At 43.4% G+C, this 12,813-nt stretch overlaps 1 protein-coding gene across 7 annotated transcripts in view; it reads right to left on the bottom strand.

Annotated features, from left to right (window-relative positions):
• LOC100266816 (DNA ligase 6) overlaps nucleotides 1-12,813 on the bottom strand; it is a 78,713-nt gene that overhangs the window by 21,752 nt on the left and 44,148 nt on the right. For all 7 annotated transcript variants that reach the window (XR_787546.3, XM_002266132.5, XM_010662076.3 and 4 more), the window contains exon 11: nucleotides 1,434-1,593. Coding sequence is in view for 6 of the 7 variants with exons in the window: in XM_002266132.5 (XP_002266168.2) it covers nucleotides 1,434-1,593 (160 nt within the window). In the remaining variant the exon portion in view is untranslated. The remainder of the gene's footprint in view (nucleotides 1-1,433; nucleotides 1,594-12,813) is intronic.

Genomic DNA, 12,813 nt, shown 5'->3' with positions numbered 1-12,813 from the left:
ATAATGTTTAACAAGAACACATGGGAAACATGGATGTCTAATCAGTTGTATTGAATGGTGATCAGCTAAAAGCAATTTAAGGACGCCAAAAAAAAAAAGAAAAAAGAAAAAAAGAAAATTGTACAAAGAAATGAAGAAAAAGAGTGAGAAAATACATGCGATCAACATGGGTACATGACCATGTGACAAGACAACACCAAAAGAAAATGTGTGAAACCAAAAGGAAGACATTTCCTGACAAGGTTGATTCATTTATCATGAATGTATAGATAGAAAAAATGAAAGGAAAATCAAAAGGTGATGTGCGTGAAGAAGAAGAAAGTGGGACTTATAAATAGAAAAGTTTTTGGTGGAAGATAGAAATACGAAAGTTGAGAAAGTTTCCTATCATTTGGTTTCAAAGGAAGATCTTACACTAGAAGGTAATTAATTGTACTATTTTAAGTCATTATTTTGAAAGCAAATAATAAGAAAATTTGCCATTAGTGTAAGAGCCTTCTTTTAAACTAAATAATAGTAATACTAATAACAATAACGACGACAACAATAAAAATAAAAATTTGAAAATTTGATTTTCTAACCAAAATCCCAAGACGACAGAGCAAAGTTCAATTTGAAGATGATGAATCCAAAAATTGTTTATGTGGTAAACAACTTAAAAAAAAATAAAAAATGCATAGCTTTAATACACAATGTTTTGGTGTTTGAAAGATCACAAATCAAGTGTTATAATTAAATTGTTGTAAAAAATGAAGAGAACAAAAGTTTAACTTTAATTAAGAAGGCAAATTTCTCAAATTAAGGAAAGCTATTTCTTAAATAAAGAAGTCTAATTCCTCAAGTCAAGAAAATCAAATTAGGAAAAGTCAAATTAAACAACCTAGTTGCAACTATAAATACAAATATCCTTCTTTAGCATAGGGATCCTTAGAAGAAAGAAAGAGGGACCTTAGAATTTTGATCAAAACCAGCATATATACATAGTTTGACTTGTCAATGAAAGAACATCAAAGCACCACACATGCGCCACCTGTCCAACTTCAAAATTTAAGATCAAAGACAATATTCAGACAATTTCCGTTTGTTCTTTTAGAACTATTCAAAGAACTGATACAATTTTATCTGGGTACAAGTTATCCCTGGCCCTCCATTAAACTCCAATTCAAGGATGTGAGCTCACCAACTCTGAGATTAAAATTAAGAAAGGTAATTGAATCAAAGGGCTCATATTCTCTTCTGAAGGATGGACCAAAGAGGGTTTGCACCAATCATTTGTTTTTAAGTAATATAAATTTTATTCTGTTCACTTCTTATCTTGTCTATTTGATTGTAGGACGCAAAATTTGTTCATACAAATTTTTTAAACTTCATGTAAATAAATATATCAACTCAATCCTCAGAATAAAATAGCATCTCATAATGGAAGATAATACCTCAGCATCCAGTATGAAAGTCAATGCATCAGGCTTACATGATTCCCTGACCACACTAACCAAATCTGGAAACCTTGATGTCGTTTCATCCCCATTTCTTGAAAAGATACGCACCGATCCATCAACTAGTTTGTGAATTTGGGCGCGCTGACCATCATATCTGAAGATACAAGTGCCATTCAAATGCAACATGCAAGTTCAGTGGGTAACATAAAGAGATAACAAAATGAGCATAAATGTCCATAAGACAGTTTTCATGTTCAACTTAAAAATACAAATAGTGTGAATCTCTCCAAGACATGAAACATGTGGAATAAATGAAAAAAACAATACATTGAATTTTACCAAATAAGAAAACAAAAATAAAATCACAAAACTCACATACGGAAACCTTCAAAATCCTACAACTGAATTATGTCAATTACAAAAATCTAGGGGAACAAACATCAAAAGAATTCTAAGTTCAAATTTTCAATGTAAGAGCTCTATAAAAAAAAAGAAAAAAAAAAGGTATTCACAGCCCTCATGGCTTAACTTAGGTGACAATGAGTTGGGGGTGGGATGGGAGAGGTTTCACATTAGGTTCTATAAACTTGTGAAAGAGTTATGAAAACTGATATATTTCTTAGGAAAAAATATTATAAGATATATAAAATACACTAGTTGATCTATTGAGCTCTAAACTAGGAAAGATATCCTAACCTCCCATACATAGTAGATCCACATCAGTGGTAACAATAGAACTATAAATATACAACTAATTTATAGAAAGTAATTGCCTATTCTACCAAATTATTGTCTATTCTTTTTTTTTTTTTGATAGATAAAGAGAATAATATTAAACGGGAAGAGGAAACACCAAACTAGTGCCCTTTAGGTATACAGGGAGTATACAAAAGCAGCCCACAGACTCGAAACCAAGGGAAAAGGAAATAAACAACAGCCCCTGCCCTTACTTAGAGCCTAGCTACTCAAAAAAGTTAACAAGAGAAGAAGGGCTCAAAACTATAAACACCTTAACCCAAGACCAAAGATTACATACAAAAGAATATTTCAGCCTTTGGAGCAAAAACACCTCATTCCCAAAAGCCAACAAATTTCTTTCCTTCCAAACTGACCAAAATATACATAAGGGGGTCATTTGCCACGCCTTTTTACGGGTTTTCCCCACAAACGCTCCATGCCACCCAAGGAGAGTTGAGGGAAACAATGGTGTAGGGGATTTGCAAACTACTTTGGTTGAAGATAATACTCTTAGATTTGCAAGTGAGAGTAAAGAGTCCAATGGTGCTTTATTGTGACAATAAAGCAGCTATAAACATAGCACATAATTCAGTTCAACATGACCAAACCAAGCATGTGGAAATTGATAGACATTTTCTAAGACTCCCTTTCAAGATGATGCAAAGATATTTCGCATTCCAAGCTTGCTAATTATCTGTTGAAAGTTTGTATTAGATAATCCTTTTGTGAGCACATCTACAAGCAGGTTGGAGGATGAAACATATGGAGTACAAACTTGTTCGAAGTGAAGATTTTCTTTTATAAAATGTCTATCAATTTCCACATGCTTGGTTTGGTCATGTTGTTATCACCAGTCACAATAATATCATCCACGTACACAATTAAGGCAATAACTCTCCCAATTGAGGATGGTTTTATGAATAAGGTGTGATCACCTTGACTTTGGGAATAGCCTCTATCAAGCATAGACTTGGTAAATTTCCCAAACCATGCTTGAAGTGATTGTTTCAACCATAGAGGGACTTTTTTAGTCTACATACCTTGCTCTTCGGTCGTCTCTCCTAGTATCCCAATGGTATGTCCATATAAACGTCTTCTTCTAAATCTCTATGAAAGAATGCATTCTTGAGATCAAATTGATGTAGAGACCAATTCTTTTTTTTTTAGATAAGTGCGCATATATATATTACGAGGCAAAAAGCCACAAAGCATACAGGAAGTATACATAGCAGCCTGAACAAAAACAACACTCACCACCCCTTAGGGAACGACAAGCCATTCCAAAAAACCTAAAAGCGAAGAGGACTCTTCTCCCATATACACTCTAGCCCAACTCCACAAGTTACAAACAAAAGAATTCTTTAGTTTCTGAATAGCTAGAGCGCCCCCTCTGAAAGCTAATCTATTTCTCTCCTTCCAAACCGTCCAAAAAATACACAACGGGATGGAAGTCCAAATCCTTTTCCTCTTTCTCCCCACAAAAGGGCCCCTCCAACTGACTAACATCTCTGACTTTCTCTGGGAACACCCAATTAGCCCCAAACAAGGCCAAGACAATCTCCCAGAGAGCCCTTACAACTGTACAGTGTAAAAGAATATGATTTACATTTTCCTCTTCACAACCACACAAAAAACACCAATTTGGAAGATGCCAACCCCGTCTTTGAAGTTTGTCCAAAGTTAGGACCTTCTCCCAAGAAGCCTCCCACGCAAAAAAAAACAACTTTGGTTGGGACCTTGTCCACCCAAATGCTCTTTTTCGGGAAGGTAATGACATTAGGCCTTGTCAACAACTTGTAGGCATCTCTAATCCGAAAGCGGCCGTGTCCCCCTCCTTTCCATATCACCGAGTCCTCTTCAAAAGAAATCCTCAAATCCCTCAACATATGCAACAGCTCTCCTAAGGCGTCCAACTCCCAATCATTAGAGTTTCTAGAGAGTCTTATGTTCCAACCTCCTTGACCAAGACTAGAATCCCACATCTCATTTACGTAGGCATTCCTTTAGGCCGCCAAAGCAAACAACTGGGGAAAAGCTTGGGACAACACCTCATTTCCACACCAATGGTCAGTCCAGAAACTAACCTTAGTCCCCTTTCCCACTTTGAACTCTATATTATCCCAACACCAAGACGACTCCTTCAAGATATCCCTCCAAACCCCCACCCTAAACGTTCCGCAGGCCTCCTTTGTTCTCCAACCAAATCCCACTTGGCCATACTTCACCCCAATCACCTTCCTCCAAAGGAATTCTTCCTCAAAGGCAAACCGCCAAATCCATTTATCCAACAGGGCCTTATTCAAGAGATCAATTTTCCGAATACCTAGACCCCCACTCTCCTTTTGGGTACACACCACCTCCCAATTGATTAGATGGATTTTTCTTTCCGTGCTTCCCCCTCCCCAAAGAAAATCCCTTTGTAGTTTTTCGAGCCTTTTTGCAACTAGCTTAGGTATGCGAAAAAGAGACAATTGGTAGATAGGCATGCTGGCCAAGGTGCTTTTAATGAGGGTAATCCTCCCGCCCTTTGACAAATATTGTCTTTTCCACAAGGCAAGCCTTCTTCTCATTCTTGCTTCAACCCCATCCCACATAGCCATGGTCTTGTGCTTGGCTCCCAAGGGTAGCCCTAAATAAACAAAAGGAAGGGTCCCCACTTTACACCCTAACTCCATCGCCAACACCTCAATGTCTTCCACCTCCCCAACCGGGATTACTTCACTTATAGCAAGGTTTATTCCAAGACCAGAGGCTACCTCAAACCACACCAAAATCCAACTTAGGTAGGCAATGTGATCTTGTCTTGCTTCACAAAAAATAATCGTGTCATCAGCAAATAGTAAGTGGGAAACATTTATCTCCATTCCCCCCCTCCCTTGAATCCTACAGCCTGAAATGAAGCCCCCATCAACAGCCCTTCTTAACAACGCGCTTAGCACTTCCATTCCCAACACAAAGAGGTAGGGGGAAAGTGGATCTCCTTGGCGTAACCCCCTAGAATTGGGGAAATAACCAACTGGCACCCCATTGACCAGAATAGAGAAACTTGCAGTTGAAATACACCACCAAATCCATTTCATCCACCAGTCCCCAAAGCCCATCTTGTGCATGACCTTCATGAGGAAATTTCAATTAATACTATCATAGGCTTTTTCAACATCCAATTTACATATCAGCCCTTTCTCTTTGCGTTTAAGCCAATAGTCAATCACCTCATTGGCTATGAGCGAGGCATCTAAAATCTATCTTCCCTTCACAAAGGCATTTTGGTCCGGCGAAACCACCTTGTCTAACACCTCCTTAATTCTATTGGCTAACACTTTGGCCAAGATCTTATATAAACCCCCAAGCAGACTGATGGGTCTGAAGTCCCCCAAGTCCTCAGCCCCCCCTTTCTTAGGAATGAGTACTAGGAAAGTAGAGTTAAGGCTCTTGGCAAACGAATTTTCTTCAAAAAACTCCTTGAACAAGTCCACAATCTCCTCTTTCGCGAACTCCCAACAAGATTGCCAAAAGGCCACTGTGAACCCATTCGGGCCTGGGGCCTTATCACCATTCATCCCCATCAGAGCCGCATGAATCTCTTTCTCAGTGAATGGCTGTTCCAAACCTTCAGCTTTAGCATGGCTTAACCTTTGTAGCTGCAGCCGTTCAATATCAGCTTTCCAGGATTGCTCCTCTGACAACAGCTTCTGAAAGGCATTCACAACCCCTTCTCTCACCTCCCGCTCCTCCTCCAGCCACCTCCCATTGATTTTAATCTTTTACATGGAATTATTTCTTCTATGAGCATTAGCCATCCGGTGAAAGAAGCCAGTGTTCTTATCTCCTTCCCTAAGCCACAACTCCCTAGACAATTGTCTCCAATGCGTTTCTTCCAAAAGCACCCATTTTTTAAAGACATCCTTGGCCTCTGTTTTCAGCTTCGTCTCTCTTTCAGTTAGGTTCCTGTCACTCTCCACCCTATCCCAAAATTCTATTTGTTACAAGGCTAGGTTTTTGTTGACTTCCAATCTACCAAACACATCCCTGTTCCAAGTTTTGATTTTATCCTTTAGAATCTTCAATTTTGTAGCCAATCTGAAGCTGGCCCTCCCCCTCCTCCCCGCCTCCTACCACCAACCCCGAAGAAGCTCCTTAAACCCATCAACTTTAAGCCACATATTCTCGAACCTAAAAGGGGAAGGGCCCTTTCTGACCCCTCCACCTTTCAGTAAAATGGGAAAATGGTTAGAGGTGGGTCTGGGCAGCCTACATTGAATGATCCCACTGAAACAGTCAAGCCAATCTTAGGTCACTAGAAACCGGTCCAGTCTAGCCCAAACTTGATTGTTCCTTCCCCCACTCCAAGAAGCCAGCCCCCCCCCCCCCTTGCAAAGGAATATCCAGGAGCTTTAAGTCATCCACCACCTGAGCAAATCTTCTCATAGCGCCAGTCAGCCTCCCCTGATTGCTCCTTTCCCAAAGGGATAAGGTAACATTGAAGTCACCCCCTATGCACCAGGGATCATCCCAGATACCCCTTATAGCCCCAAGCTCCCCCCAGAGAGTCTCCCTGTCATCTTTGGAAAACGGCCCATACACACCTGTAAATATCCAGGCCTTCCCGTCTTCTACATTCCTAAGTCTGCATGAGATTGAGAATTGACCCATCTCCATCTCAAGGACTTCCAAGGTTCTTTTGTCCCAGCAAATCAGAATCCCTCCTGCGGCTCCCTAAGCATCCAAAGCACCCCAATCAAGGAACCTCCCAGAACCCAAACTCCTCACCAGACCCTCAGTCATGGACTGAATTTTCGTTTCCTGGACACAAAACAAATCAACTTTCTGGCTTCTGATCATAGCTTTAATCACTTTCCTCTTGGAGTTATCATTGACTCCGCGCACGTTCCAACTCAAGAGCCTTATTTTCATTGGACTTCCATAATTTGGCACCCTCTTCCTTGCACAGTACACTTTTTCTTCTTCCCCCCCTCATAATTGACTGAACATTCAAGTCTTCTCAACTCTCTTTCAAACTTCGATTTCTCCAACATGACTTTGCTATGAATTCTTTCTCTCCTCTTCCTAATTTTAACCATAAACTCCAAGATATCTTTCTCTAGGCCCTCCGTCGAGAATCCCAAAAACTAATTGAACCTAGCCAAATCACTTTCCTCCCATCTCGCTTCCACCCATCCACTTTCTTCTTGAGGCATAGGCCGGGCTAGGCACAAAGCCTTTCTATTATCCTCCATACTATCATTACTGATCTCTACCAAATCCCAACACTTCCCTTCAACCTGCTCTGTAGACCCAGTTCCATTGCACAACCTATCCCCCTTGGTTGAGTCCACAAGAGCCCCAGAACGGTCGAAAGACTCCCTCAAGGGAGTCTGACCAAAAGGAGAAAAGAAGGGAGAAGGAGGGTCAAGAGCCACCATTCTAGAGGAGGAAAGAGCGTTATCATACCTTGCGTCTTCCTCCAGCAGGGCACAGTCGGTCCTGGAGATCCCCCCCCCACACTGAGTCTCGTCCCAATAGAGCCCCCACTGTCCATCCTTCACCCAAAAAGGGGAAATAGCTGCATCTGGGCCCCTCAATGGGCTTCGGCTACACTTCGTAGCAGGAAGGCCCTTTCCGCCTGGGCCCTAAACAAACCAGAAGAAGATGGGCTTTGGTTGTCCAGCCCAGCCCCTTGAAGCAGCCCCATAGGCTTGGCCTTTTCCGTGGGCTTCCCAATCCCAGAATCAACCAGCCCAAACGGAATTAGCCCAGGGGAGTCAGAGGCCTTAGACCACCGAGAGGGCTTTGCTTGGCCCAACAAACCCAGCCCACCCGAGACGTGAGGCCCGCCTGGAGACCCGTCGTCGCTCCGAGAAGGGTTCGGGGTTTGACCCGACCTGCTGGACTGACCTCGCGTCCCATCGGCAATCAGCAGGGTGTCCTCGAGCCTCGAACCCTCCATCGCCACCGTCACACGCTCACTCGCGCGTGCACTTACATCACCCCTTACCTTCTCTCCCGCTGCGACGGCCTTCCCTTTCTTTCCAGTAGTCGACACTTTCATGACTGGCCTGACTTCCCACCATAAGGTTATCGAGTAACATGACTCTTCAACCCAAACCTCCACTGCATTGGGAGAAGTCTCACCGTTCCGCTTCACCAAGAGTCGTGCCCACTGTAACTCCTCCATTTTTTCCGTTTGATAGTCAACCGCAAGAAATCCCCCACACGCCTCCCCAATCCTCCTCAAAATATCCCGCTCCCACAAGGAAACAGATAAGCCTACTACCTGCACCCAAGCTTCACTACTTCTCTCCCCTTCCCTCAGGCATCCCGTCTCTGGCCTCCACTTCTCCAAACGAAGAAACAACCCCCCAAACGAGATACTTCCAAGCTTAGAGACTTGCTCAGCCTCTATCAAAAACTCAAACTCCATTAAAACCTTGCCCTTCTCCATTTTTGCTAGCCCTAGATTTCCTTTTAGGCTCCAAATTCTCGCTAACTGGGTTCCCCACCCTCTGAGGTCGTCCCCTTTTGCTGCGTTAGGGTTCCATGTCTCGACAACACAGTGTTCAAGTTTGAATAGATTCCGACCCACTTCCTCCTTTGTGACCTCTACCCTTACTTCTGTTCTCTCCTTTCCCCTTGCCATATTGGTCGCTTCCGCATATGTCTTCACCATGTTTGGCTTCGACCGTGGCTCGTCTTCCTTCTGACTCTTTATCCTTCCGTCTTCACAACCCAAGCTCCGTAGTGTTTCCACCATTGAAGCCCAACCACCCTTTGCTCCTCTTCCTTTGGGAATAAAAATGCTAAACCTCTTTCTCTCCAAGTCCGCAACCCCCAGACGGAGAAAGCAACCCCCTCTGTTATAGTCGCGCGTCAGAGAGTACTTCCTCTCATTCTCCTTCCACTCTCTTACCCACCTACCCATCCTTTCGTCCTCGATGCTCAGAATCAGGCAATCGAGGACTATCCCAAGGCTCACCGGACCTAGCCTAACCCACGACGAGATCCCTCCTTTCCTTTCCACAATCGTGGCTTGCAATCTGCCTCTTCTCTTCTCCACCTCAACCTCAAACGTTTTCGATTCCACGTCGAAACCACCCTTCCTGACATTCTTCCCAGGCCTCGCATGGCTCTCGCCCTCTACAGTCTCTGTCGATCCCCCATCGCCGCCGCTATCTTTCTCTCTCACGTTCTTTCTCTCTCTAACCCTCTCTCTCTCCTCCATACTTTCTTACTCAGCAAATTTGACTTTTGCAGAAATGTATTGTAGAGACCAATTCTTGATGTCAGCCAAAGACAGAAGAATTCTAATGGTATTCATCTTTGCCACTAATGCAAACATCTCATGGTAGTTTATAACACAAGTTTGAGTGTACCCTTTGACAACAAGTCTTGCTTTGTATCTTTCCAATGATCCATCAAATTTGTATTGCATGGTGAAGATCCATTTGCAATCCATGGCTTCTTTCCTTTTGGTAAATCAACAATCTCCCAAGTCTGGTTTTTTTTCAATGCTATCATCTCCTCATTCATGGCATCTTTCCATGATTTTGAGGTTAAGGCTTCTTGAATAGAGGTGGGTATTTGTTGAGACAAAACTTGTGAGAGGAAGGCTTGGTATTAAGGTGAAAGTTTCTGTATAGACACAAAATGAGACATGGGATGACGAGTGCAAGCTCGAACCCTTTTTTAAAAAACAATAAGCAAACCAAGATTACTAGGAGGAGAGATCTCTAAAGTAGAAGGTGGACTTACATCGTTATTTTCATTACCTATTTAAAGGTTGACAATAAGAGCTAGAGAAGTGATGATGAATCTTTCCTTCCTAGAGCACACATTGCGAATTGGAGTTTTAGGTCTTTCAGGCATGGTTTCATTATTTGTGAGAGAACTAGGAGAAGTTTCAGCAAATATTTTTGGTGAAACACTATCTAATTTATTGTAGGAAGGATTTCTAGGATTATCTCTCTGATTGGGGTGGACAACCATTCTATTCCCATCATCTTTATTCATAATTTCAACCATTGTATCATTCCTTTTAGCAGCAATTCGTCATTCTTTTCAGAAACTATTATGTTTGTTCCTTTTTTCAACTCCTTCTTTTCAATAGCAATGATGTTTGTTCCTTCTTTCAATTCTTTTTTTACATCCCAATCCCACCTATCTTCCAATCTTTGATATATTCTCCCCCTAAAGATAGGAGCTATCAAAGTATAGTTGATTCCCTACAAAAGTCACATCCATAGTGACATAATGCTTCTTCATGGGAGGGTGATAGCACTTGTAGCCTTTCATTATGGGAGAGTATCCTAAGAACATAGCCTTCACAGCTCTAGGATCCAACTTTCCAAGTAATTGGTCATGGATATGAACATAGGATGCACACCCGAAGACCTTTGGTGGTAAAGTGCCTTCTCCTTGAAAGTTGGGAAATAGTGTCTTGAGTTTCTTCACTGGTGCTTGGTTTTCTAGGACCTTAGTTGGCATTCAATTGACAAGGTATGAAGTTGCTAGTATAGCATCACCCCAATGGTGTTTCAACACTTTCATTTGGAATAAGAGAGCATAGTGTCATAGGATGCTTCAAATGACCCTCCCCATGGGCTTATATAGGAGGAGGGAAGCTTCTGGAGACTCCTAGAACCATCTACACTAAGCCATTGGTGGGAAGAGTGTGGAAGGTTCTAGAAATGTCTAGAGATGTCCACACATCTCTACACTATGATGGAAGGCATGGGAAGAGTCCAAAGCTTTCTAGAGACTTCTAGAAATCTCTTGTATATTCTTGTACATAGGGTTGTTCATAGAATAGGGTAGGATGTTCTAGAATATTCTTGATTTGTAAGGAACCCTCCAAGGTTCCAGATAGTTCCATTGGTGCCTATAAATAGGTGAGGCCCTCATTTGGCCAAAGCACCACCCAAAATCACTTCCTAACCAAGCAAGTGAGCATCCAAGCACTTGTAAAGGATTTCTTGAGTTAGTAAGAGCTTCCATTCTTTAAAGAGTTGCCTACCAAGCTCCTTAAGCTTTTGAGTCGCGAGTGTCTTAGCCGAGCGAGCTAAGCATTGGGAGCAAGGCTGACTTAGCAAGATCAAGCGTCTTGGCTTGTCTAAGTGTCGCACGAGCTTAGTGAACGACTAAGTCCGTGACAAGTGGTATCAGAGCGCGGTTACGAAATGGGCATAGCAAGGAAGCATGTCGGGCTCTAACGTAGAGGAGATTAGCGAGCAAACCCGTGGGAGGGAGACCGAGCCTACTGCACAGGGTAGGGGCAAGAAGGATAAGTCTCATGAAGCCTTAGCCAACATAGAGGCAAGGCTAGCCAAGGTGGAGCTAGCCATGGCAGACACCCGGGAAGGGGTGGACTTGATCAAGCAAGGCATGGAGAAGGGCTTAGAGGATCTAAGGAAGCAGATCCAGGACCTTCACGAGGGGGTGCTAGGCTCACAAGTTCAACCGGTGTCACACGAGGAGTTTGTGTCCTTCCAAGGAAAGGTCATGAACATGTTCGCTTGTATGGAGTCAAGGATGGAGGCCTTAGCTGCGCGCATGGAGGCCCGAGACCAAAAGATTCGGCAGGAGTTGGCCATCTACAAGGCTGTTGTGTTGGCACGGGTCATGGCCACACAAGGGGCATCTAGGGTGGAGGTGCCGAAGCCACAAGGGTTTAGTGGCAAGAGGGATGCTAAGGAGTTGGACAACTTCTTATGGCATATGGAGTGATACTTCGAGGCTATCGCATTGACGGATGAGGTGGCTAAGGTGAGAACTGCAACCCTCTACCTTACTGACACAGCTACTCTATGGTGGCGTCGGAGGTTTGCCGATATGGAGAAAGGCACTTGCATCATAGAGACGTGGGAGGACTTCAAGAGGGGGATCAAGAGGCAGTTCTACCCCGAGGACGTGGCTTACCTGGCTAGGAAAAACATGAGGCGTCTCAAGCACACAGGCTCGATACGCGACTATGTCAAGGAATTCTCTTCGCTCATACTTGAGATTCCTAACATGACTGAGGAGGAGGAGTTATTCAACTTCATGGATAACCTGCAAGGGTGGGCCGAGCAGGAATTGAGGCGTCGAGGTGTTCAAGACTTAGCCACTGCCATGGCAGTAACAGAGTCTTTAACGGATTATAAGAGGGAAGACTCCTCCAATGATGAGTTTTTGGAGGATAGCCACACCATGGGTGGAGACGAGGTTCCAAGGGACCACAACGCTCCTAAAAATGGATCAGGCAAGACGCCTAACGTCCGAGAAGGAAGGGGTAAGGTGGTAAGGAAGGAGTTCACGCCTAAAATCAAATGCTTCCTATGTGACGGTCCACATTGGGCACGGGATTGTCCAAAGAGGAAGGCACTTAGTGCCATGATCGAGGAGAGGGAGTAGGAGGACAAAGCACATATGGGCTCAATGCAGCTACTAGGTGCCCTCCAATTCAACCCGAAGCCTAGTATGCCTAAGACCTCCTTACTAGCAGGGGTGCAAGTAAAGGAGGAAAAAGGGGAGCGAGCTGAGGTAGCCCGCACACACATGGAAGAGGTCACCAAGGGAAAGGTGAACTCAATGGGTAAGAGGAAGCAGCACTCCAAGCATCGAAAGCGCACGGGTCTGCATCCATCTGAAGCCTCACGGGAGA

The sequence above is a fragment of the Vitis vinifera genome, chromosome 14 (assembly GCF_030704535.1).
Source record: "Vitis vinifera cultivar Pinot Noir 40024 chromosome 14, ASM3070453v1".
Lineage (NCBI taxonomy): Eukaryota > Viridiplantae > Streptophyta > Magnoliopsida > Vitales > Vitaceae > Vitis > Vitis vinifera.
Note: the sequence above shows the minus strand (reverse complement) of the source record. Positions and strands in the feature narration are given on the sequence as shown.